At 44.5% G+C, this 25,936-nt stretch overlaps 1 protein-coding gene and 1 long non-coding RNA gene across 14 annotated transcripts in view; one reads left to right on the top strand and one right to left on the bottom strand.

The window, feature by feature from the left end:
• Positions 1 to 21,461, bottom strand: part of ATXN2 (ataxin 2) — a 49,679-nt gene extending 28,218 nt beyond the window's left edge. For all 13 annotated transcript variants that reach the window (XM_066199475.1, XM_066199476.1, XM_066199481.1 and 10 more), the window contains exons 1-9: positions 21,235 to 21,461; positions 14,466 to 14,502; positions 12,808 to 12,867; positions 12,042 to 12,113; positions 11,672 to 11,822; positions 4,966 to 5,090; positions 3,684 to 3,775; positions 854 to 1,051; positions 170 to 348 (exon numbers count right to left, since the gene is read on the bottom strand). In XM_066199475.1, the coding sequence (XP_066055572.1) occupies positions 170 to 348; positions 854 to 1,051; positions 3,684 to 3,775; positions 4,966 to 5,090; positions 11,672 to 11,822; positions 12,042 to 12,113; positions 12,808 to 12,867; positions 14,466 to 14,502; positions 21,235 to 21,347 (1,027 nt within the window). In that variant the 5' untranslated portion in view covers positions 21,348 to 21,461. The remainder of the gene's footprint in view (positions 1 to 169; positions 349 to 853; positions 1,052 to 3,683; positions 3,776 to 4,965; positions 5,091 to 11,671; positions 11,823 to 12,041; positions 12,114 to 12,807; positions 12,868 to 14,465; positions 14,503 to 21,234) is intronic.
• A 286-nt stretch (positions 21,462 to 21,747) lies between these two features.
• Positions 21,748 to 25,469, top strand: LOC136298769 (uncharacterized). The gene is made up of 3 exons (XR_010723365.1): positions 21,748 to 23,163; positions 24,297 to 24,452; positions 25,420 to 25,469. It is a non-coding gene; the product is annotated as an uncharacterized lncRNA (long non-coding RNA).
• Positions 25,470 to 25,936: the final 467 nt, after the last annotated feature.

The raw sequence follows: 25,936 nt of genomic DNA, 5'->3' as shown, positions 1-25,936 counted from the left end.
GAGTGCTCCTCTGTAAGCTAAGCCCAAATCCAGCTCACATCCTCTGTGTTAAATGATGAATGCTAACCTGGTTTATGGAACACACAGCCCAATCCCACACCATTTCAGCACAGTGAGGTAATTATCTGCAGTGTTATGAGGTACGTTCATTCAGATTTCAGATACTTGCCTCCGTTAACTACTCTTTGATCTGCTCCAGAGTTAGGGCTGAATTCTGAAGTGTGGGATCCAGACCTTGAGATTGGTGGGCCTGATCCAGACTGGCCCATCCTCGGTGAGTTTTGTCTTCCACTTCCCCAGGACAGGACATCTCTGTTCCTCTGTCCAGGTGGAATGTATTTATTTTCTCTGAAACACAGCAAACTTCTATCAGTGATGAGACACAACTGAGAGGCAACAAAAAGCACCCCCATTTTACCTCTTTTTCTCCCATCAAGCCAAGGAGAAAAGTCTAAATAGTATCAGATGTTGACCCAACAGTCACCTTATGAATTGGCTTTTGAGAGTGGCCACACAGTCCACTTTATGAGCCCACAGGCACTGAAGGATTTAGCAGTAATGCCTGAAATTTTCCAGGACACACCGAAACCGCTGCCCTTTCCTGTAATTTGGGACGAATTCACCACGGTGACAGGTCAGAATGGGGAAGTTTGTTTCACTACAGAGATAATACAAGGCCAGGCAGAGGTGTCCAAGTCAGCCTGAGTGCCAAAACCAGCACAGGATTGTTTACACAAGGTTCCAAACCTAATCAGGCCCGCTGAAAAAGCCCAGTATCAATGAGCAAACCGCTACAGTACCAAAATACCTCCATAATTTAAATAAAAATACTATTCATAGTGTACTCAAGTACCTAGTGTTCACACCATGTCCTTCTCTTTCATTAGCATTTCTCTGAACAGCAGTATATTTTTCTTCTTCTGTCCTTTCATCATTTTCCAAGGCAACCCGAGCTTTGTATTGGGCACTTGATTCAATTTCCTCTGCTAATTGAGTTGCTCTGGCTTCCCGTTTTAAAAACTCTTCTGAATTATCTCTTTCTAATGGCACCCTAAAAAGACAATGGAAAGGAAAAGAATCTCTGAAATGCATTCAAAAGCACAAAGGAGCTACAAAAATCACACAGTGTTAGTTCTAACCGAGTCAGAGTGAAGAAAAAAAATAAATCTTGCTTCTAAGCCAGTAGACTTGCTGTCTTTTTTTTAATACAAAATTTCTGGAGTGGTTTGATATTATAGACAAATTCAGGGTCATTTACCTGCCTAGAGAGCTGAGGTCAGAGTGCAGAACTCTTCCAGAGGATTTGTAAAATCCCCAGTCCCTAAAGCTGTGCAAAGGCTCCAACTTTTAACATGGTTGAGAACATCAGGCATAAAAAGCCTCAAACTGCTGGTTACATAGGAAACTACTCCAAGAGCCCAAATTTCAATTTTTTTTAGCAATTTGCACATTGCCAGCAGACACAATCCTACTGAAATTAGAAAGTGACATCCTTAATCCTTTGCTAATTCCAGCCATAGAATTTCAGCTCCCCCAGCTAGGAAGAGCTGCAGAAAGGATGGATGGAACACTTCAGAGCACAGGACCAGAAATTCCTGTCTCATCTGTGAGTGCCAGGACATCACTCCCATCCATTCCATGTCTCTCTCTAAGGCAGGCAGTGGAATATTGCAAAAATCATCCCTTAGGAAAGCCACCAAGTCAAAATTCAATACATGAGCACTAAAACACTGAAAAAAACCCAACCAAGGATGGGATCATACCTTGCACCTTCTTCTGCCACCCATTTTTGGGGTTTACCTGTCGTAATTTTTATGTCAGGTTTTAAAAAACAATTTTTTCCCCCTGACTATAACTTCAAGTCCACCAACCTTCAGAATCAGTTACATAAAAATAGGGAACAGAGCTGAGGCTTGGCCCATGCTCTGCTGGGCATTATAGAACCATTATTGCCCATATTTTGAATAATATAAAGTAGAAAACCAAAGAAAGTAGGTGGAGATACAAGCCAGGTATAAAATAATTTATGCAAAGTTGCTCAAGGGTTGGTGGCAGAACAAGGAAAACAAGTGGCTTTGCCAAATTCCAAGCCAGCACTCAGCTACTGCAGCACAAGTTTTTCCCCACATTTTCAGCCAGTCTAAACATTTACTGGCCTTATCAATGGTAACTGCAAGAATATTCAATAAAACCCCTCAGCATAAAGCTTTGGTTCAAATAAGATTTACGTGAATGCAAACCTGGTCCCAGGCCCCTCTGTTAGTAACACAATGAAGGAGAACAGCCAATAATCCTCATTTATTTAAAGTGAGTGCAAAAAATGAAGGGATGTATGGCAACCTACAGAGGCAGGGAATGATCTCATGTTTTCTAACAGGCCATTAAAGATGAGAGAGTGGGGATGGACAGGATGACATTGTTCAGAACCCTGGAGATGATCAATACATTTGCTGGAACACAAACTTGTACCTTGATGCAGTTTGACAAACTATACCTGCTACTGCTTAGCTCTAGGAAGAGAAAACAATGAAACAATAAATCCTTTACAATCCTTCAGGTGCATATCTAAGCATTTAACTACACTGCTGCTCATCCCAGAGTTGGAAAATCAGGAAAGGAGCTTCCCAGTTTAGCAGACTGATATGCAAAGCAAGTTGCTTGACTAGAGGGGGGTGAAAAAAATGGAATTAATTTAAAGCCACCTTCATGTTTTTAATCTGCTTCCATTAATATCCAGAAAGCAGAAAGATGGAAGACTAAAGTTCAAAAGTACAAAAAGTACTTAGAGCAGTGAAGGGAAGGAAAGAACTGCTTCCCCAGGATTCAAACATAAGCCGATTAGGACACTTTGATTATCACCATGTTACAGGTCCAATCGCACAAAACAGAGGAATCAGATTGTTGAACCAGAGACCTGCAGACAAGTGCACATACACACACACAGAAAATAATCAAAATATTCCCTGTGATTCCTTGATACTCCAAAAAAATAAGTTTCTGCTTTGGGGGTTAAAAGAGTGGGGAAATACTGAAGCCATTTCACAATGGCTGTGAACATCTGCAGTCCATTTGTGTTGCAGTTGCAGTGAACATTATAGCTGCAGACCCCGGGGAATAAATCACTGCCAGAGTAGCCAGAGCAGCCTTTATACTACTTCTATATTCCAGTTGTTATTATATTTAACTAGAACTTCAGTTTGGAGCTGCACAAGTCTGCTAAACAAGCCATCCCCACACGCAACCCCCACCCTGGTTATCAGCAGCTTTTCAGCATTCCAGTATCTTCCAGATCAATTGTCTCAATAAAATCAGGATTTAGCCAAACTGCTCTGCTAGGTTAAACAAAAGCTATAGGTATAGAAGCTACATACAGACTAATTCACAGCTTTCCACCCTATTCCTGGAAGTTTCTGCAAGAAACAAGCCTTATTGCATGGCTAAATTCAGAAAACTCTGCAATGGGAATGAGCTGTGCCCATTTAAGGGAATATATAAAGATTTCTACATCTAACTATTCACAGAAAGCTGGCAAGGTTTCTTAGGCACCATTCATTCATTGCTTTTGCAGTTATTCGATTCCACAACTTCGGGAACTACGCAAAAAAGAGCTGCAGAATATAAAGTTTGTCAAACCAGGGAGAACATTCAATACAAATCTAATAACAAAATATTTCGGAACTTACGTATAAGAAGATAAACTGCTGTCATAAGTTGACACTACACCATAATTTTCTTCATTGTAACGAAACATGTCATTGGGATCCCATCCATTAGACTAGAAGAAAATGATGCTTGTTTTTCAAAATGACACTGGAAACACATTCCCTTCAAATTAAGGGCCGATGGCAGAAGTTAAACCTTCTGCCCTTTTTCCTGGGCCTATGAATTCACTGTCCAGATAACAAAGTTATTAATGCCACAGTTTATTTCAGGGAGCTCTGTTCATCAGCTGCACAGATTCTACCTTCAAAATCCCTTTTATTTTTGTTTCTTGTGAGTCTTTGTATTGTTTTTATGAGTTTTTAAGTACATGCTCACTCTGTACTAGAAGACTACTGGCTAGCAAGACATACATACATTAACATCTTTTTTGTCTTTTCCAAAAAGTGTAAATTAACACTTGTGAAACTTTTCAAATGCACTGATGGATCACCTGAGAGGTGCCACAGGCAGAAGACTCCTGTTGATCTGCACAATTCCCTCACTTTAGTAAAACTGCTATCACAGCACTCAAGCACAACAATAAATGGTTTGAATATTTTATAAAGGCACTGAGAATATTTGGGTACACCAATAAATCTCAGCTCTACAGCATGGACACCAAAACTGACAGGAGAATTGTTCTACCCAGAGTTAATATGCTCTAATCAGTAATAATATCTCCTTGAACACTACTGCAGGTTGAATACCTGGCTACAAGAATTTCTGCTTGAGGAAAAGCTGTGATATATGAGGACATGGCATTTGAGGCCATATTCTTCATCTAATGATTCATAATCTGAGACTGTTCCTGTGCTTGGGTCAGGCTTCCATCAATTCCCTCCATCTGCAGCCCAGGGACACTTAGCTGGGCACAATCTCCCCATAATTTCCAAGTGCAATGACAGTCAGACAGGAATGCTCTGATTAAACATCAATCACTTTGGGGCATTGCTGGATTTGGAGTCCTTAACAAAAGCTGCTTTTTGGCTCCAGGAGTCCAACACAGCTCTCACCACAGCAGCTGCCATTGATCAGAATTTACCAAAAGTGCCATTTGAAAGGCAGCTATTCTCAGTCAGATCGTTCTAAAGGGCTGCGGCAGCTGCTGGCAAAGGCTGAACACCCACCAGCACAATGCAGGACAGCAATTTTGCTCCTCCAAAGTTCATTACTGGACTGAAATTAAGGAATTATTTCAAGGCATGTCCAGGGAAACAGCTCATTTTCTACTGATGAGCAGAGATGATAAAAAGCATCACTTACGACATCGGTCTCCAGCGCCTCCAGCTCCTCGGAAGCCGTGTTCTCTCCTCCATCCCATGGTTCCAGATCCTTTTCCTTGTGTTCTCCATTAACTTTAGCACTGATGGCTGAATCAGTAAAAGCATCTGCAACAAGAGTGGGGAGGGATGGGACCAGTGAGACCAGTTTGGGTAAGTTGGCACACTGGTTCTTATCTGAGGAGCAGCCCAAATGCAGCTGAATCACAGGCACAATATCATCATTCCCCTTCTCCTGGAGCTGCTGGACACCAGAAAGGTTCCCGCTCCAGACTTAAAGTAACTATCAAAGTACAGACTAACTTCTCCCGTATCAGAAAATACGAGTTATTTTTGCTTATTTCAAAATGTTTTCTACAATTACATCTATATTTGGGGGAGAAAAAAGACAACACAAGGATCCTTATTCCTCTACAAAACCCAAGACTTGTATAAAATTCTTTTCCAACCAGCCCACACAACTGCACACCACAGTGGTGTGCAAATAGCAAAAAAAGCAGGAAAGCAACTCCCTAAATGAGCAAAATACAATTTTCCTTTCAAATATCCGAATTTCTTCTATTTCCACAACTCCTCAGAAGCAATTATCCATCAGCTTGGTGCTCCCATTTCCTGTGACATGAACAAAGGGGTCTCCTCTCCTGCCAGAGTTTTTCCAAGCAGCAGCTTATCCAAATCACACAGAAAAATCCAGGAACTCTCTACTTTTTGTTCTCAACAACGTAAGAGAATAAATAACCAGTAAGGTTCTTCTATTGTTTATAAAAATTATAAAAACATCAAAAAAATGAAGATCCCAAACATGTATTTTGATTTGTTCGTGTTTCATTCAAGCCAGACTTAAGAAGGAATCACACCAGAGTATTATTGTAAAAATATTTCTAAAGCCATTCACCGAGGAAGCCAAGCTTTTGTTTTTATAAGCAACCAGATCTCAGAACTACATACAGGACTTTAAAAAAATCAAATAAGCTTGTCATAAGCTCATAAATAAATAAATCAGCCTAAAATAAATAAGTCTTCAATCCAGAATTTCCTATCATCGTTCTACTGATAAAATAAGGAGCAAACATTTCAGACCTTTAGAAAAGATGAAATCAAACCACCAGGCAGTGCCAGATAAGGAAAAACGTGGCCTAAATTAACTTCTGGCAAGATCTAAAAATCTGCCTAAAAAAAAAATAAAATGAACTTTAAAGCTATTATGAAAAGAATTCCCAACATATGAAGTTGGCCACTGATGTAACAGCTTTTACACAATCACTGAAGATGTTTTAAAGAGAGACTGCTGACACTGCTTATTATTCCTGTTTTACCCAATCTCAGTGAAATTCTGCACATATATTGGAGAAAACTTCACTGTGCTTGGTGTCTCTAATAACAACCAGCACTAGCCCATGAAATGCTCACAGAAACAGCTTTAAAAATGGACTTCATTTTAATATATACTATAGAGATGTGTTCAAATGTCATCTGAAACTACACAGGAACACAGTGCTACAACCCATAGTTAAGTAGTAGCTCAAGAGCACATTTGTAAGAATTTTTAAGAATGGAAACTCTGTGTTTACCTTATCAATACCCCATGGCTTAACTCAGATAAACCAGTGCCTCAAACATCGTTAATTCCATGTTTTCTTTCTGCTCAGATTGGACATCTTACACCAAATCCAAGCTGGAAGCTGTTTATGTCTTTTAGGAAGCTGAAATTTGTTTCTGCATCTCTGGGAATGGAGGGAGCTCCTCTCCAGTGAGATTAGATAAATATGAATGAGGAGCCTGATGGCAGCACCTGATGAAGGCAATCTGTGTATTCAGAAGGGTGTTTCCTTAATTTCTATTAAATTCCTCCAGGCAAACTCCACACAATTGTGCCATTTTGGATACTGTGAATAAAATACCAGCTTAACAAGACTCATCTACTCAACCCACTAATTTTCTTATTTAAACAGCCAGATAAACATTCAGAAGCGCTGTTATTGTAATGATACAGATGGAAAAAACACCCAAGTCAAAACAAAAACTCCACTATCAGCAAGTGCTACAGGTCTCAGTAGGATGTGTGCAGTCACTGCTGAGTTTCTCAGTAAACCCAGAATATCACAGGGCACAAGAAGCTCCACTGCTCTGCGTTCCTCTCCCATTTTACAATTAAAGTCACAAGTAGAGACTGTGCCTGTTTAACCTCTACAACTCAAAGAAAATCCAAAGACAGGAGAAATTCAAGCTACAAAGGCACTCCCAGCCAGACAATGTGGTCTCAAGAGCATCCAGGCAAAGTTTAAATGCAGCAGGATGGTACCTCAAGGCACAGATCAGTATTTCCCTGGAACAAACAGCAGGGCAGGCACTCAGGAGAGCAAAACTAAAAACCCAGCAAAGCTTCTACCAAAACTAATCAGCAACAAAACTGAGAATGAATGTAAAAAGCTCTAAAAGTAACAGCTTCCAAACCAAAAATGTTGCTCTTAAGATGATTAATAAAGTAGAAGGTAAAGCATGAGCTGCTGCTACAAGTGCTGAGTGGCAGAGCAACAACTGACAAGACACTGCACAGGCTCAGCTTCCCCCTTATCTGGTGCCTCTTATCTCTGAGCTGTTGAACAAGCAATTCACATGACACCTTGACACGGCCAAATTTTTAATCAATCCCTTTTCTACATGGTAAAACCCGAGTTAAAGATCAAATGGAACCTGGTGAAACAAGGGGCTGAGGCTGTAACACTCAATTAGCCCCCACTGCCTCTGTACCTGCTTAATGTGACATCTCCTAAGCAGAGGAGTTGGGTGTCAAAGACCTCCTTTTAAAGCCTGGTAAAAAATGATGAAATCATTTTTCATGAATGGAAAAAAAAAATCCCAAGTAGAACTCTATGCAATGGAAATTCATATTAAGACAAATTAAAAAGACACATTCTGTGAAAAACTCAGCTGGGGCAAATTCTTCAAGTGTGCGCTACTAAATGAGTTAAAGAAAAAAGTGCCAGAACAGAGCAATTAAGAGCTCGGGTTTAATTAATTTCAATGTCTAACATGCTTGTTTTCACAAACAGATTTTGGTGAAGAGCACAAATGTGCAATTAAGTGCCAGTCTGCAGTTGAAATGCCATTAAACCAATCAGTGTTACGTGCCAAAGGTGCTGATGCCACTGACTGAAGCTTTGATCAAGTCAAAGTAAACTGAGGCTTCACCTTAAAGGTTTCAACAGTGAACTCTGATTTGTTTTGTAACTGCTTCCTACTGATTTGAAACATTAAAACCAGTTACCACCGGCTCTGCAAAGCCAACATTTCCTTCCTTTGTTCATAAGATGCCTTCTGCTATTCCCCTTGCAACACTTTCTCTGGAAGGATGCCACTCTCAGAGCTAATTCAAGGAAAAACTCAAATAGCCAATTCTCCTCTGCCTTTCTTTTCATTGGATTTGTAGGATTTTCCTCAGCGTGCCAAAGAACAATAAAAACATTGCAGGAGTCTTTTACTTTACCAGTAAGTTATGATGTTTGAATTGTCTTGTCTTTAACGAGAAGCCAAGAAGGCAACTCCAAAGCCTTACTGAAATTTGAATCCCATGCAAACCAGCTCTGTGGACTGACCAGCGTTCAGGGCTCCAGGAAACACTTCTTGTGTAGAATCAGGAGAAAGAGAACCTCCTGCATCAATCAGGAGCCCAAATCACCCGGCAGCAGCAAGATCTCAGCACTCAAAGGTGAGGCAAAAAGATGTGATAATATTAATGTACCGCCAAGGATTTCAGTCTGCACTGAGAGTGGGTTTTTAGCAGCTGATTTCCACTGCACATAGAGAAATCAGTGTCAGTCCCTCTTTAAAAGCAGACAGAACAGTCTGAAAGGGGGATGATGGCTGCAATACAGCTTCACCTGAGTTTTGCAGGGTATGTTTCATTCATCAGCCTGCCCGTACTGCAGCAAACCTCAATTCTGCAGAGAAAGACCCTCAGGTGACTCCCTCCCATTCCTCTGGAAGCCAAACAAGCACCTCCAGGAGCTGCAAGGTCTGTGCAGACTGACAGAGCTGCAAATTGAGCCCAGGAAGCAGGGACACATTGATTTTTTGAACATTCACAGCCGCAACACCCCTGTCTGCACAGGCCTACCCATTTTCTCCCAAACCTCCCAATTTCTGCAATCTGGGCAGACCCCAGGCTTTCTCCCTGGATGCCTCTGAAGGTGCAGTGTCATGCTTGGCACAAACCCACGTGTGCTGCTCCCAGTTCCACCCCCCAGGCCTGCACTGGTGTTCCCTCCTCCCCTGAACTCTCTGGGTGGGTTATCAGCTCCCTGCCCCAAAGCTGCAGGGCTGTGATAGCAGCACTGGGAGCTGCCTGGCAGGCTCTGGCAGAGGCTTTCCGCACACAACTCTATTTTCCTTCTTCTTTCTTTTCTTCCATTCCGTTCCCTTTCTCCCCGCCTGCTGCTCTTTCCCATTCCTCTTCCAGTCACTTTTTCCCACAATGCAGAGAACATCTCTGCTACTCAAACCTGAGGATGGAGCAGAAGATCCAGACCCACAGCCAGGAGCCCATTTGCCCACATCCTCCAGCCCAGCAGGGACCAAATGCCAGAATGAAATCCATGGATACTTATACTGAACTGGGAGACCAGGATGCATTAAAACTTTCAAAGCAGGATCTTCTGCAGAAATTAATTTAGTTCAAGGGCTCCACAAAAGTCCGGAAGTCTCCTACAGGGCAAGAAACTACACAGAGACAATCACAGAATATTCTGAGTTGGAAGGGACCCACAAGGATCATCAGATCCCAACATCCCTACTCCAGGTAAGCCTCCCAATGGAGCGCTCATGAAAAACCCTTTTATTTAATTATGATTTTAAAGCCTTTCCAATCAAGTATTTCCAAATTCTCCTCACTTATCTGTGAAAGCCAAAAACCATTGAGGGTTAGACAATTTAAAAGTCTCTGTTCCTAGGTAAGTGTAACCAGAGCACCAAGGAGGGACAATTCCCCAAACAAGGAGCACCAACTCCTGAGGCAGGAGTTCAGAGTCAGTTTTCACTCTAAATCATCCAGTACCACGAAGATTTGGGTTTATTTACAGGAATAAAAGGCCAGCAGTTCCTCCATGCACATTCATAAACTTCCAGCCTTTTGAATCCTTGCTTATTTCATTTCCCAGGAAGTGGAAAGTCCCTCATTGCTCTAATTTGAAGGTGTGATCAGAGACTGAGTTACACTTTCAAGTGTCATTTCCAGATAATGTATTTTTGAGACAAAATGGAAAGCAGATTAATTCACCCACTCTGAGCTATCAAGTTCTGCAGCCTTCCAGTTTATCTTGCTCCAAGTCTTTATGGCTTTATTTCAGCTCTCCAGTATTTAAGAGATTTAGACTCAGTCATTCCACCTAATAAAGTGAACTGAGGGACTGCTCAACCTGAAACAGTCATTTCCCTCTAGAAAATGTCCATTGAGCAATTATTCCTAGAAGCAGTAGTATATTCCTCATTCAGTCAGCTCAAAATCTATAAAGATTGGGTGAGGGAGAGCCCAGTTTGCATTTACATTAAAGTGGTGCTCATACCAAAGCCATTATAAAACAGCTCTCATGTAATTTAAATTCCAAGTCCCATCCAGAACCTGGAACTTATCTGCATTTCAATGCTGCATTTGCTCTGACATTATGCATCATCATCTGGGAAAAGCAAAAATTCCTTGAAACAACAAACCTCTCGTTCTGCAGCTTTAAATCAGGCAAGAACATCCACAGGTACAAGGTAAAGAGAGAAATTCTCATTAAATGTCCTCAGGTCCCTACACATCTCTAAGTCCCCTGCTAATGGGAATAAAACCTGTGTTCCAATAACCACCGAGCTCCTGTGATAGTTGTTAATCAAACCTGTAAATGTACACTGTGACAATTTCACCCCGTGGCATAACAACCTGTGTATTTCCTTTTATTCCATATCCCAGCAAATCAGCAACATTAAGCATAAAGATTCTGGAGATTTGCTGCCCAAAACCAGAGAAATCTGCAAAGGAATAGAACTGACTCATGAGCTCTTAGGTTCCAGAAAAGTAATCAGGGGCTTGGAGGTCAGACATTAAAAATAAGAAGACTGCCCGGAGATTTGTTTAATTTGAACAGTTTCAATGTCTTCAAGATTTTAAGACTTGTCTGTCACCTCTCTGTATTTTGAAGAGCTTTACCTAAAGGTCTACAAGAATTAAAGGAGAAATGAAAACACAAACAGAGGATTTTCAAAGAATTTTTAGCTTTGTTTACAGGAGTATTTATAGAATATTTCTATGAATGCATGCTTAGACACAGAAGTTACCTCAGTATAGACTCTATATAGCTCGACTCTGAGAAATAATTTTTTTCCAAAGTGTTTCTGTATTCAATGACTCTTGTACAACACTTAACAGAGAAATTTAGAAAGACATTTACAAAAAATGTGTCTGCCTCCCATAGAATCTATAAAATATTCTGGAAAAACGCTAAGGCTTTGCTTTCCAGACACTAAACCAGCTACTCAAAAATTTTTTTAATTTATACATTTCTGATTTCCCAAGGTGCTAAAATTTTGCACTCTTGAAGAACTACGAATCCAAATAGGAACTTCAGCATTTGGATCCTAAAGCATCTACTTCGAAAAACCTCGAATTATAATCTTAAAACGTTAAAAAAAAAAAATTAAAACAAATATACCTCTTCTGGCATAATTGGTATCCATATCCTTAAAATGCACCATAACAAAGTCTGAAGACTTGAACAAGATACTCTCTAGGATGTCCTCCCGTTTTGGCCCCAAACTGGATTCTGCAGTTTTCCGATGAGCAGCATCAACCACTAAATCACACTGTGGGAGATACAAACACAAGGCACTGCTTCACTGCACGGTCATCCCCTCCAAAATTTCACATATTTGCAAAAAACTAGGTATCTACAGTCTGCTCGTGTAAATCTAGGCACAAACAGTAAAAATAATTCACAGCAAATATTCGAATTTTAATCAAATGTTGGTGATTCGGTATTAGGAATTTTCAAAATGGGAAAGAGTCAAAATGTAAGAAATTACCTTAGGACTGTAGGTTTTAAAAACTCCTTCATATATACCACCATTTTTCACCTGTACTTCACATTTGGATCCCTAGAATGCAAGAAAAACAAAATTATAACTTTCTACCAACGTGACAAATGACATTACAGTGATTTTCTCAAACATGTGCTTTTGCATAGGTCCAAAGTATAAAAATACAGCTCAATTTTTAGCCCAATCTCCTCATTCAGCATCTGCCCGTTTATAATTACACTGCTGTGCTCTGCAAATTCAAATAGCTGGGTGTGTATGGGCAGTTCTGAAGGGATTTAAGATATTCACTGGAGAATATTTGGTTCTCACAAGACTCTTGACCAGTTAAAACACACAAAGAAGGTTTTGTGCAAACCCCAAATCTGTGCCTGTGTGGGTACAAATAAGGATAAAAGCTTATCCTGGCCTCAAGCAGATGTGGGACAGTCTGCCTTACTTCATTTTGCCATGTCAGGGCTTCCCCAAAAATCTTGGGAGAAAGGTTTCTAATCCCTGCACACGGACTCATTTTATTTATCCAGAACCTCTCTAAAGACAGGAAATTCAAAATACAACCAGTGCACCTAAGAAATCTGCTGTACCTCTGTGAACTAAACCGTTCCAAGCCCAAAAATTTCTGTGAGCCTTTAAAGCTCAGCCTTGGCAAAAAAATGTTTAAAGCTTAATATTCCCTCCTTTATATTACAATTAGTGAATTAGTTAACAATTCCCTGTCACTATAGGAGCCATTCTTCCAAATATGAAGACTTACAACAACTGATGTGAGTATGTGAACCATTCTCATGTTTGCATAGATGCCATCAAAAGAAATCTGAAAAATAAGAAAGCCATCATCAATATTGAAATTCCAAAACCCAACCCAGGCTTTCACCAGTACATAGAAAATCTCAGAAACACTGGGTAAAAGTCTTACTCAGGCAAGACACATGGAATGTTTGTCATTAAATATTAATATTAAACATGCCAGGGGAGATTTTCAGGGGGCCCCTGACTTTTCTCAGACCAGTTAAAGATCTAAAACCCTCCCAAAGAAGCTAAAAATCCCAGGAGAGCCCCTAATGTCAATCCATTTAGGAAATTCTCTGGCTGGCTGGGTGCAGCTGATATGCACAGATTTAAGGGATGTCAGCAGGGCTTTCTTTTTAAACAGAAAAAAAAAAAAAAGCCCTGCTGGTTTTAAGAACCATCAAGAGAATAAGGCACTTGCAGTGCTGCAGAAGCAAAAAGGTGTTTTCAGGCCTGCTCAACCTCATCCTTTCATCTCCCAGCCCTGATTACACACATTAACAGGAGCTAAAGCCATCAAATTGTGGAGTGCTAAATTGCCCCTAACCCTGTCATTAATTTAGTCCAAAGTAACTCAGTGCAGCACCAGGACCTGCAATCCTGACTGGGAGAGCTGGGCAGGTGTCCCCAGGCTGCTGGAGGACACGTTCACCTCACTGCAGGTGTTTCGTTGCAATACCTGGTATCTCTTCATAAGAGATGCTACAACAGCTCATGGGGTCTCACCACATTCTCAGATTTTCAACTAAAAACATAATTTCAACTGTCAGCCACTTTCCTGAGCTGAACGGACAAGTTCAGGGACACTCCTGTGCTCAGCACTCAGCACCCAGCACTTAGAGACCAGTATTTGGGGATGTTTCGTGTTTGCCTATGATCTTTTCCACCAGTTTTCCTCAAAGCTTCTTTAGTTTTCCTCAAGTGTCTTGGTATCTTCAATAAACATTTATGTAAGCAAACTGCAGCCCTTTTAAATCTTTCTGCTTCTGCTCCACTCCCCAAAAATAGGCATCTTTGAAAACCAGGCCAGCAACAAATTGGCAAATATTTGATTAGTGAAGTTCAAAGATTCACTCTTTCAATCGAGATCCATGTATTTAGCTCTGATAAAATGACGTTCTGCAAGTCAAGCCACGTCTATACTCCAACAACACACAGCCTTGAGAACAACTGAAGCTGCATGTTGGGGCTACTGAGAATAATGCTTCAGCAATTTTACAGTAAAGCTAAACAAAGTGGTTATTTTTATTTCATTAAATGCTGCCTTAACTGTCATCTGTTTAAGGGTGAAGCCAATGTCAGAATTTTCAGATAGGAACTAATTCAAAAAGCACTGCCTTAAGTTAAATGTTATTTATATTTACAGCTGTAATTGCAAGAAAATGCAGAATATTTATATTAGTGCAGTCAAAAGTTTAAGTGAACCTTCCTCTCCTCATTCTCCCAGGAGACTGAAATGAATGTGAGATGCTACTCTTTAGAAAATTGTATCTCACTCTAAAGTATCCACCCACCATGGTATCCCAAGGAAAAAAATGGAGAGAATATTCCAGTATCTGCCATTCTTGTAAGTTGTTTCCTCCTGCTCTGCACTGGCACAAAGAGGAGGAAACACAAACTCACCGTAGGCTGAGGTGGTCCTTTGCCACTGCTGCGGCCTCTGCAATTAAACACACACACGGTTTATGATTAAAAAACTGCTGTATTTCCTACCAAGCAAGAATTCCAAACCCATCTTAATTCAGAGTTGAGAATGGGGTCGGGAAAAGCAGCATTCCCAGAGAGCAGAGCCTAACAAGGACCCACTGGGGTTATCTCCAACCTGCTGATCTACAGAGTGCCATCAGCAGGCAGAGGGTCACCTCTGAGAAATTAAAGGACAAAATGAAGAAAATACTAAGCTTATAAAATCAGAGTAAGAATAAAAGAACAATCCTGCAACTAAAGCAAATTCCAAAACTTTATGGCACACAAAACCAGGACCCAGATCAGGCTCAAGCCCTACACAGCAGAGGCTCCTTTCCTTGAGCCAGGAGGTTCCAAATGTTGTCACAGTGTCAGATTTGGGCCACCCAGATGTGACTGTGGGGCTCTAACTACAGAGCTTATTTCTAACTGCTCTCACAACCCTGCAAACCCAGTAATTCTTGTCCACTGCCCCAAAAACACCATCTCCTCCTAATGCCAGTGTGTCACTGTGTAGCACCCAGGACACCTGGGGATGCTCAGAACACCCCGCACACTGAGAAGGGTCAGTCTGAGCCCTCACCCCAGGCACCTGAGCCCCAAAGCACCCCTGCAGCTAAAAAAGTCCCCAACAGCTCCAATTCTTCAACTCCACTGCTGTGTCTTAATTCCAAGCTCCTCCCTTGTACCAAGAAGTCCTAGTTTCAAATACTCCTCATAGTGATTTAGATTTGTGTTATGACTTCAGGAGCGCTCACTGTAATGTGAGGCAAAAATAAACCTTCTGTTCTATTAAAAAAACCCTCAATTTTTAAAATAGACTCACCTTACTGACACACAACCATTTCAATAAAGACACCTGAAGAATCATGCCTGCTATTACCTAAAAACAACACTGAAATCTAAATCCAACTGGATGTCACAGAACCATGGAATGGCTGGGGTTGGAAAGGACCTTAAAGATCCATCCTCATCCCATGGGCAGGGACACCTCCCTCTAAACCAGGCTGCTCAGAGCTCCTGAACATCTTCAGTAGATGCCAACTGCATTTAAAGGCTTTTAAAAACACCAAGGTGGGTCTGAATACAACTTACCCCCCCCACCCACAAATAACAGGCCTTTATAAAAGAGAGCTCACAGGGTAGTCAAAAAATCAAAGGAACTTCTCTCAGTGAACATAAACAACCCTTCAATAAATTCTGCCGAAATAAGCAAAGCCATCAGAGAGCCATGAAAGGCCTTAATGAGGAAAAAAAATGAAAAGCCACTAAACTATCACCTGACTCATTTCCAACAAGCTTCTGCAACAGAACTGTGGTCTCAGAGCATCACACATGCTGGGGGCATTGGCTGATGGCAGAGCTGCAGATTTGGGGTGCCCAGCAGGCATTTTCAGGCTATTGCAGAGTGTTAATCTCATCAAAAAAACCCTCTAATGCAAATAACCTTTATTTAACTACCCATCAGCCTTAACTTTCCATAGGGCAGCTTCACAGTATCAGACTTGCTCTGGAGCAAATCTCACCATTTATCGAATTTGTTAAATGGCCTCCGAGAGAACTGAAGCCTTGTGAACCTGGAACAGCATTTTTGCGTAATATTCAGACCCTCCTCTTTCTGAAAGTCATTTCACCAGATGTGGAACCCCCACAGAGGAGGCACAGCCCAGTTTGATTTGTCCTTCTACTACAACCAAAAATGTGACCACCACGGTCGCTCACGGAACTTGGCCAAAGTCAAACAATTTCACCAGTTCCGTCTGCTGCTCTCATAGATTTTAGAAGATCCTCCTTCCTCATCAGCTATGGATCAAAAGTGAAAGAGTTTCGTGTCTTTGCAAGGGAAACCACTCCCAGTTTTAGCGACAAAGTATTCTTAGACCTGAAATAACTGGGTTGCTTCACTGGGCAGAAAGTTTGGAGTATTCCCTCCAAGCATCAACCCAAGTGTTCCAGATTTTCCATCTCTTACCACGTTTCCAAATTCACTCTTCCTGCCCACATCTCTCCCAAGAAACAAACTGATTGTGCACATCCACATCAGCAAGAAGTCCCAAGCTCTACATCAGCCAAGAATTAAAGCAGAAATTCTCTGATCTATCAGGTCTCTTTACAGATCTGACCTCTTGTTTTCCAGCTACAACTGTTAATCACAAACCACTGGAAAAAAACCAAACAAAACACATTCACCAAGATGAAAAAAGAAATATATTTACCAATCCTACCAGTGCAACAATTTAGCCAAAACTGTATCTTCTGCTAAAACCAGGGCCATTAACTTGAGTTTCACATTCCAATAGGTGAAGACTCAAGTCTGAACTATCATTTGGCACATCTTTGATGCAACATATGAAAAAGAAAAAAAACAACTCAGGATCTTTACAAAAGCAAAAGGTAGATGGGGTTTTGCCAGATGTTCAACATAACCTGGAACAGGAGAATAACACAAAGAAATGGAGGTGGGGGCATCTAGGAAGGCTCAGTAGCAATTTGGCAATGCTACCCAAAACCCCATTTTCATTAGGGTAAATATGGCAAAATAATAATAATAATAATAAAAAAAATCCATTTTGCATTGCAGATATGTGGTTAAAGGTAAACCTGGGTGAAGGCAGGACAGCCTGGCAAATCCAAGCTCGAAACCCTTTGCTTTGGGGTAGCAAAGTCACAAACTCAGGACAAAGTAACAACTGAGTGATTACACTTAGTGCAAACTCCTTGGGTCCAGCACTTACACCCCAAGAGGCAAAGTCTCCAGCAAGGCCCAAAAGCTGCACTATAAATGTTTTTTCCCAGCAGCAACTTGCACATTTTTTTCTATTTTTATGAGTATTTCCTTAGCATCCCTCACCTCCCTCCTTAATGTTTACATGCCAAGTAGAGCTTTTGTATAAGCAAAACAAGGTCACACATTTGTATTTTCCCAGTTAATGCAAGGGAAACAAAATTGTTCCTGGATGGGAAAGAAAGTCTCCAGTTTTCTCTCCAGCAGCATCTTCACTTTGAAACTAAGAAAATAAACGCAGCCACCCTGCAATTAATGTCTGGAGCAGAAATGCAGCTACAAAGACTCGAATTTAAAGAGGGTGAATGGATGTCTCTGGAGCACTGACTGACATTGTTGCAGCTTGGGAAACAAATTTACAGGGTACTCCAAAGAACTTCAGCGTAGAGAGCTGGCAAAGCTTTTCTTCTAAGGGTGAAATCTGAAGTGCAAGGTTTTATTTCAGCGCAGTGTTCGGCTCTATAAAGTCAAATGAATCGAAGGTGTCAAATGAAGATTATGCAAGAAGTCCTGCAGCTTTATTTTCTGTAGTTTTTTCCCCCAATATGGGCATCAATAATGTCGATTCCTGTCACCACACAAGGTGACATCTTCTACAGCATCTGGGTATGTAACAACCCGACTCGAGTCTGGCCCCAGTGCACACCTGGAACCTGCTGATGGGCTTAGTCATTGAAGAACCTTCCCAGACATTGCTATGAATCAGTTGTTAAATTAAAAGTTACTCAAAACCAGGGATATAACACTACCCTGAAGTGGATTCACAGTGATAAGGAAAGAGGCCTGCAGGTGAAGCAGTCATTCTGCTCAGCAGTTTAGCACAGTTGCACTAAAACCCACACAAAGATGTCAGAGCCAGCTAGAAAAATCTCTGACTGGCACGTGTGATCAGACCTCCAGAACAGTCACTGCCCTTCAATTCCAGCACCTTGGCACTCAACATTCCCCTTCACTTCCCTCTGAACAGGATGGTCGCCATCCTTAAGCCTTCAGCTAGGCTCTCAAGAAAGGGATGTCAAGGAAGAAGGCAAATAAAAGGAGGCAAGAAGTTTGTGTCGTTTGCTTTTGAGACTGAACCATGGGGGTGGTTTCAGTTGTAACTTTTTGAGGGGAAAAAGCCCCTTTAAGGGACAGTAACTCAATGTATTCTTACAGGACCCCCAAGCTCAGTTAGGCAAGCAAGTTACCAAAATGAAAAAAACCCTCCTGCCACAATTGTAACAAGACAAGAAACATCCAAACCCCGACTCTGTTTTGCCTTCAGATAAAATAACAATGGGAGAAAATTAACAACAACAACAAAAAAAAAAGGATGAAGAGATGGAGGAAGGCTGGGATAGATGCAACTTGCAGCCAGAGGACAGCTGACCCTCCTCTGCTTGCATAACAGCAAAACTCCACTCAAAACACAGAAAGTAATGTTAGATAATGTTCTGATGGTACAGGGAGCAAGTTTGTGAACCAAGTCTACATTTTTCCTAATTACAGCTCGCTGTGCTATTGGCATCTCCCCTGCAGCCCAAACCCATCTGCCACAGCGCACATTAAACAAACACAGCACTTCACTTGGGGCCTCTGTATAACAAAGGTATTAATCCTCCTTTTTTATCTCGAACACCTTCAAGGATGCCTTCATTGCTGATTTTTTCCCTTTGTCTAAAAGCAATTAATAGTAGAGTGAAAACCACTGGAGCGTCCTGGTTGTTCACGCAGGATTTTACCTTCTCTAATCTGAAATACAGATGTGCACCAGCACGAAGCCGTGGAGAGCAAGGCAGTGAGCAGAGCTGACCCTTCCCTTGTGATCAGGGGTAGAAGGACAAGTGCTCAGCCCAATTCTTCCAGTAACAAACCCACAGCAGAGAATTAGGCCCAGGACAGGTAATTATCAAAGAGTTCTCTGCCCTAACTAAGCTTTTAAGAGCAACTTAGCCATGAAAAGTAACATTTTTAATTTTTTTTCTGCATGGGAATGTTAGTGCTGCAGGGAAAGGAGCTGCTGGCCAGAAAGCTTGGCATAAATTGGAGATGTTCAAGTTTTTATTAAAGAACATAGTGCATCAAATTGATACCAAGATGCAGGCCACCTAAATTTTCATTTTTCTGAACAGAAAGGCCACTCAGTTGTTCATTCACATGGTCAGATTTACAGCATGAATCATCTTGGAATTTGCCCACCCCAAAAGACCAAGGACAGCCATAGGGGAGGTTCTCTGAAGGTGTTCCATGGGGCACCAGTAGGCCTGGGACTGTGGTTTTACAGACCCTCCATTCAGAAATAACTTGAAAAATTAAGAAAGAAAGAGCATGAACACCTCTGAGGGAACACAGCAGTTGTTCAGCAGCCCCACCAGAACTCCCTAAGGAGTTCTGAAGTAGAATTTATCCAATAGACCCAAAAGGGCAACACTGATAGGAGAAATCCAGTGGCTTTAATCTTAAACTTGGGAGAGAATTTGAAGCTCTCATGCCCAAATCTATGGAGGCAAGTGCTTGCCATCAGGCTGAATTTCAAAAAATAAGTTGGAGGTTTTGTTGCCCTTCACGTTAACCTCTACAGTGCCACTGTGTGTTGGCAGGGACGGAGCCCAGTAAACATGACATCCCACCTAATGCCATATGTAAAAACTATTAAATCGGTGCTCTGAGCTGCTGAGGTATTGTTGTTGTTATTTTTTTTGTCCTTTTGAACCCTTCCAAAGCTCTTCCGCTTCCAGTTGCACTGGCTAGGAACAAAGTAAAACCCTATTTCCAGTGATGTCCAACAATGGGGCCACTGTAAATTCTGTTTTATTGCCAGTGCACAAAACGGAGTGGGAATAAACGTCCAGTTGAAGAGGAAGATGAATAAAACCCGAAATGAAACTGCTCTGAGCGACTGTGACCTTCAGAACAGTTACCGTCCTGCTCTCATCGTTTGTTGTGAGCCCCACAGCCCCGGAAAAATTCACAGCACTACAGAGTTTATTATTTGAGGGAAAGAAAGGGGGAAGAAAATACGAGTGGATTTGCGTAGCTAACGATCTGAGAGCAGGAGCGGGGATCAATCTTCCAGAGGCAGCGAGCGTGGGGCGGGGGAGAGGCGAGGAGAGAGAGGGCTCAGCCTCTGCAAGATTCCTGCCCCAAAAATCTGCGAGAAAGCGAGGCCGCGCTTGGAGCCACCATCCAGCGGCGCGGCGCGGCCCGCCTTCCCGCGAGAATTTTATTGCGATTTCCATTATTAAAAAAAAAAAAGAAAAAGAAAAAGAAAAAAAAATCCGGATAAAAATATTTTTAAAAAAATATTAAAAATAATAACGACCCCTTAGATATTTAACCAAATAAATAAATAAAATCCCCCCCCCACACCACCACCACCACCCCCCCCCACCCCCCACCCCCGGGTGAGCCGAGGGCGCTGCGCCGCCATCGCGGGGCCGGATCGCCGCCCCCTTCCCCGCCCGGGCCGCCCCCCGGCCCCGCCGCCATCGCTCGCGGCCCTTCCCGCGCCGGCCCCGACACGTGCGGCCCGCGCCCCCCGCTCCCCCCGCTCCCTCCTCAGCAGGCGGGTCACGTCGGCCCGGGGGAAGCGGCGCCCCCCGCCCCGGGCCCCGCGGGGGGCCGAAATGGAGCCTCCGCGCCGTGCCCTCCCCGCGCCTGAAGGGCACCGGCCGCGGCCCGGCCTCGCCCCGGCACTGCGGAACCCCCTCGGCGGGGCCGCCAGCGCCGCGCCCGCCGCCATCGCGGCCCCCGCCCCGGCCCCGCCATGCTGCGGGCCCCGCGCCCCCCCCTCCCCGGCCGCCGCCGCCGCCGCCGCCGCCGCCCATGGAGGCCGGTGCGGGGCGAGGGCGGGGGGGAGGGGGGCGGCGGGGGCGGGCGAGCGGCGCCCGCGCCGGGCCCGGGGTCGGAGCCGGGGCCGGTCCCGCGGCACTGCGCACCCACCTGCCCATGTTCTGCCTCCCCGCGGCTGACGGGAGGCCGGGGCCGCCGCCGCCGGGGGGCTTGCGGTTGTTGCCGGCGGGCTGCGCCGCCGCCGCCGCTTGCTTGAGGGACATGGCGAGGAGGGAGAGGGAGAGCGCCGGGGGTCGCGCCGGGCTGGGTGCGCTCGGCCGGTCCGCGCTGCGCTGGCGGGGCCGGGGCGCCGCTGGCTCGGCCGGTTGCTCCCAAACAGTGCGAGCGGGGCGGAGGGAGCGGAGCGCGGCGCGGAGGGATCCGCGGGGGGGGGCGGGCGGCGGCCGGGCCGCGCCGCGGGGTGAGGGCAGCGGCGGGGCCGGGGGCCGCGGCGGCCACGCCCGCGGGCTCGGGGCACCCCCGCGGGGCCGGCGGGGCGCGGCGGGGCTGCGGCGGCGGGCTCGGGGCGGGCGGCGGCGCGGACTCTTTACGGGAAGTCGGAGGGCGCGGCGGCGGTGCTGCGGCGGGTGAAGGGGCGGGGAGGGAGGGGGGGGGACACGTGAGGCGGCGGCGGCGCGGGACGGCGGCAGCGCCCGCCCGGCCCGGCCGTGAGGCCCCGGCAGGGTCGGGAGAGTCCCCTCGCCCTCTCGGCCCCCTCCGCGCCCGCCGGTGACACCGGGCGGGGCGGCCCCGCTCGGCTCCCGCGGGCGGCGTTCCCCGCGCTGAGGGCCCGCAGGCCGCGGCCTGGCGGGGCCCGGCCGCGCTCGCCCCTCCCCGGGCCCCAGCGAGCGGCAGTGGGAGGGCGGCGGGTTCGGACCGCAGCACATCGTTCAAAAGAAACCGAGCGTCGAGAGACAACGAAATGGAGGAAAAATGGCCGAGCCCCGGCCGGCTGCGAAAGGCCGGTGGAGGACGCCGGGCCCTGCCGAGCTGCGGAGCGGCGGCCGCTCTGATCGGCAGAGATCCCGAGCCATCGCTGCCAAACACATCCCTGCTCCTGGGGGAAAGCAAGATGGGGCCGGAGGATGGCTGCTTCCCCTGCAGTGCCCCTCCATCTTACACATTTCGGAGCAGTTAGGGCTTCCCCTCGTAGTAAAGAAATGTAAATTTGCATTGCGCTGGTGGATGGAATATTTAAGCTCAAGATGCCAGTTCTCCCCTCACTCCCGTGTTACCTGTCCACCATCACCAGGCTCCCTGCAGAAATCCAGGGTGCACTGGCTGTGTGTGGAGCCTGCTTGGTGCAGAGTGGGAATTTCACCGAACCAAAACCCATACACAAAAATAAAGCCTGGTCTGTCCTATTAAAAAAAAAAAAAAAAAAAAAAAAAAAACACAAAAAAAACACAAAAAAACACATACAGGATTAGTAAGAGCAGATGCAACTTGAAAACCAAGAGCTAAATTGATTTATAGCCATGGTTACTCGAAATGCTCAGAGTTTAATCTATTCATAGAAATGCTCTAGAAATCCCACAGGATTCCAATGGAATAAAAAGGAGCAGTGCTCTTAGGCAGGCATTATTTATACACCTTGCTCCTAAAGCAACAGCTTTCCCATGCAGTTGGAAGAGTTGTGGGCGGCAGCACACAATGGTAAAAAGATAACAAATACTGAACAGCTTTCTTAAATTAGCATTTTCCTTACATTTTACCTTTTAAACTCATTGTTTTGTTTTACCTCACAGGCCCAAGTAACCCTGTGGTTAACGCTTTATGAGCTGAATGACAGATCCTAACCAAAATGGGCTCAGCATGAAGAATTTTCCCATTGAAACTACTCTAAACTGAGCTGGTGATTAAAGGAAATTACGTTTTTTGATCCTTTTAGTGAACTCACAAGATGCTTCACTATTTCACAGCCACGGAACTGAGTGAGAAAGACACTGAGGATTTCTGAAGCCCAGGGGTTTCTGTGGGAGACATCAGCACCGGCAGAGCCAAGGGTTACCACTGGCACCGATTTTGGGAGCATCTACTGTAAGAGCACAAATCTGGTTCACTATATGTGATGGGATAAATAAATCCCTCAGAGAAGCTAAGAAAAATCCTTTATATATATTTGTGTAAAGCCCACTAGCATGGAAAATCACTTTACCAATATAAGACAATGTATAACAATACAGTAGTAGTGATAATAACAACAATAATAATAGTTGTAATAGTAGTATATAATAATATATAAAAATATAAGAAATATGTAGAACTGTTAAAGAGTGGCCAAAAAAGGCTACAAAGATGTTGAAGGGTCTGATCAGGGCCAGAAGTTGGGCTGCATGATCCTTATGCGTCGGGATATTCCATGATTCTGTCAACCAACCTCTTTAGGGTGCTACAGCTTTTGGTTAGTCCTGAGCCTTAAGCAACTTTGAAAAGGAAGTTGTTAATAAAAAGCACAAGGAAGTCTGATAAGAGACCCAGTATAGCTCATCCAGGTCACTTAACGTGGGGTTTTTAGAGGACATCACTTCAGTGCTTTTCCAGCCTGGAATGTTCACAGCTCACAGCAGTTTGTGACTCTTTCTGTGGCTGAGGGTTAAGAGCCATTAAAGCACCTGCAGCAGTTTGAAGGGGCTGTGGGGCAAAGATGGAGCCCTTGATAGTCAAGAATGTCAAAAAATACAGAAACAAGTGCCACAGGCAGTGACAGTTTCTAAGACATGACATGGGCACACTAAAGTGCAATTTTAGGGTGGCATTATGTGCTCAGAAAGCAGGGTATGAGTAGGGTGGTGTTCACATCCTCAGTAATGACTCAAGAGCAGTTGCAGTTTGACTTGTTTTCCCCTTCAATGTATTCTTTGTTTTGTTAAGCTCTGTTTGGCTTTTGTTGTGCCCTCCCTTTTTTCTTTGTTGAGCATCTTTATAAAAAAGCAGATTAAAAGTAAATATAGAAGTGATCATTTAAAATAGCTCAGCAACGACCACCAGAGAAGCTGCAGGGTGGTTTCCAGTGGCAGCCAGCTTCTCCGGGGACGCTGCTCTTCCTGTGTCTGCAGTGAACTCCCCAAATTCCCAGTGTGATGGGGTTATACTGCTGTTAAGACACATCATTCCCTTTAATTCTCCCTGAATATGCTTTTTTTTCTTTTTCTCTTCCCCACCATTTATAGCTGACATTTTGGATGTCACTGACGTTGTGACAAAGAACAGCCAACAGTGGATGTGGTGATTTAGCTGGAGAAAAATTCAGGATTTAGTCAAGAAAGAAAGAAACAATTCCTAATGGAGAATCACGTTCCCTTTTGCCTCTCCTGTCCACGATCCAGGTTAGAGCTGCTCCTTTCCAGGACTGCTATTTCCATCCAGATGTGTGACTACATGTGCAGGCTGTATTTGCATGTGGAGATGAATGAGGCTGATAATAGCAGCACTTAGCAGGAAGTGCCGTGTGATGTAACATTTCCTTGATCTAACCTGCTGCTCGTCTTCTGCTCCCTTCCCTGAGCTACCCAGGGTGATCCTCAACAGCATCGAGCGAGACAAAAACCGCCTGGGTACACGGGGACAGCAGCACGGGCACTGGGGTTTGCTTTAGGCAAAATCAGCAGCTGGAGAAGCTCAGAGAACTGAGCTTTTCCACACACACACGTGTTTTCTCTTCCCTGAAGACTTCAGCTCTTCAGTGCCATTTTCCCCACCCCTCCTCTGGGAGGGTAAAGCTTTGTGGACAGTGCTGAGAGCACGGCGATCTCCAAACAATTGGAAGGATATTAAGAGAACAAATCAGGTGCTGTGACAGCCGGCACTTCCCGGAGAGATACGATGTAGCTCGTCAGCAAAGCTGCCCTCAGTTCTGACTGATGACACACCCCTGGCCAGGCCAGAATTGGTACAACCGCAAAACCAAACCCCAAATTGCAAACCAACCACGTGGGACAGCTGCTGCCACCTCTGCCTTTCCCCCCTCACCACACTGATCTTCCCCTTGCCTCCAGCTCCCAAATTCACAGCTCAGCTCCTGGCAGAGACCAGCCCCCATCAGATGCAGTTTTTGATCTGCACTTCCAGTTTTATTGCCATTTCTTCCCAATTCTCAGCCCTGCAGCTCAGTGCAGCCAGGGCATGGATGATGGATGTCCCTGCTGGGCCATGCATCCAGCTGCTTCTCCTGCAACCAGCAGGAGATGAAGGGAAATGCTGATGTCCACGGAGCTCTGGAGGGTGGCATGGAAGTGCCAGAGCTTGTGCACCCATAATCAACACTTGAATGACCCTTGCTCTCAATTTCCACAGGCCTTAGACACAACAAGGGCATTTCCTTCCTCACCCAGCAAAGCTCCAGGATCCATCTGACAAAGCCATGACTCTGCAGCAATTGTTGGGACAGAGCTGCAAGCTGGGAGACAGCAACTCTGCCCAGCAAAGCGCCAAGAAATCGCCAACCAGGTGCTTTACGCCTTCAGATTTCACATTTTTAGGAAAGGGAGGGGGGAACCCAGGCTGGCTCCTGCTAAGCAGCAGCAGCAGCACACAAGGCAATCGTTATGCCAAGATTTAGCTGTTAAATCCCTCAAGATCTGGTGCTCACAGAGCATAAACAACCTTTGCCTCCCAGCCTGGCCGAGCTGTACCTCCAGGTTTCCCAGCACAGCCACACAGACCCTCCCATACCCATCCTCTCCCCAGCCCTTTGCTGAGGCTGCCGTGCCAACAAGAAAGCCAGTTGCCATGGCATTTTTTCCCCCTACAGACAGATGTCCATTAAAAACCAAGTCAGCCTCAGGTTTGCTTCACAGAGCAGCTTTCAGTT

The sequence above is a fragment of the Chamaea fasciata genome, unplaced genomic scaffold (assembly GCF_029207755.1).
Source record: "Chamaea fasciata isolate MVZ Bird 193981 ecotype frontalis unplaced genomic scaffold, bChaFas1.0.hap1 SCAF_18, whole genome shotgun sequence".
Lineage (NCBI taxonomy): Eukaryota > Metazoa > Chordata > Aves > Passeriformes > Sylviidae > Chamaea > Chamaea fasciata.
The sequence above is the reverse complement of the archived record's forward strand: the minus strand, read 5'-3'. Positions and strand labels throughout refer to the sequence as shown.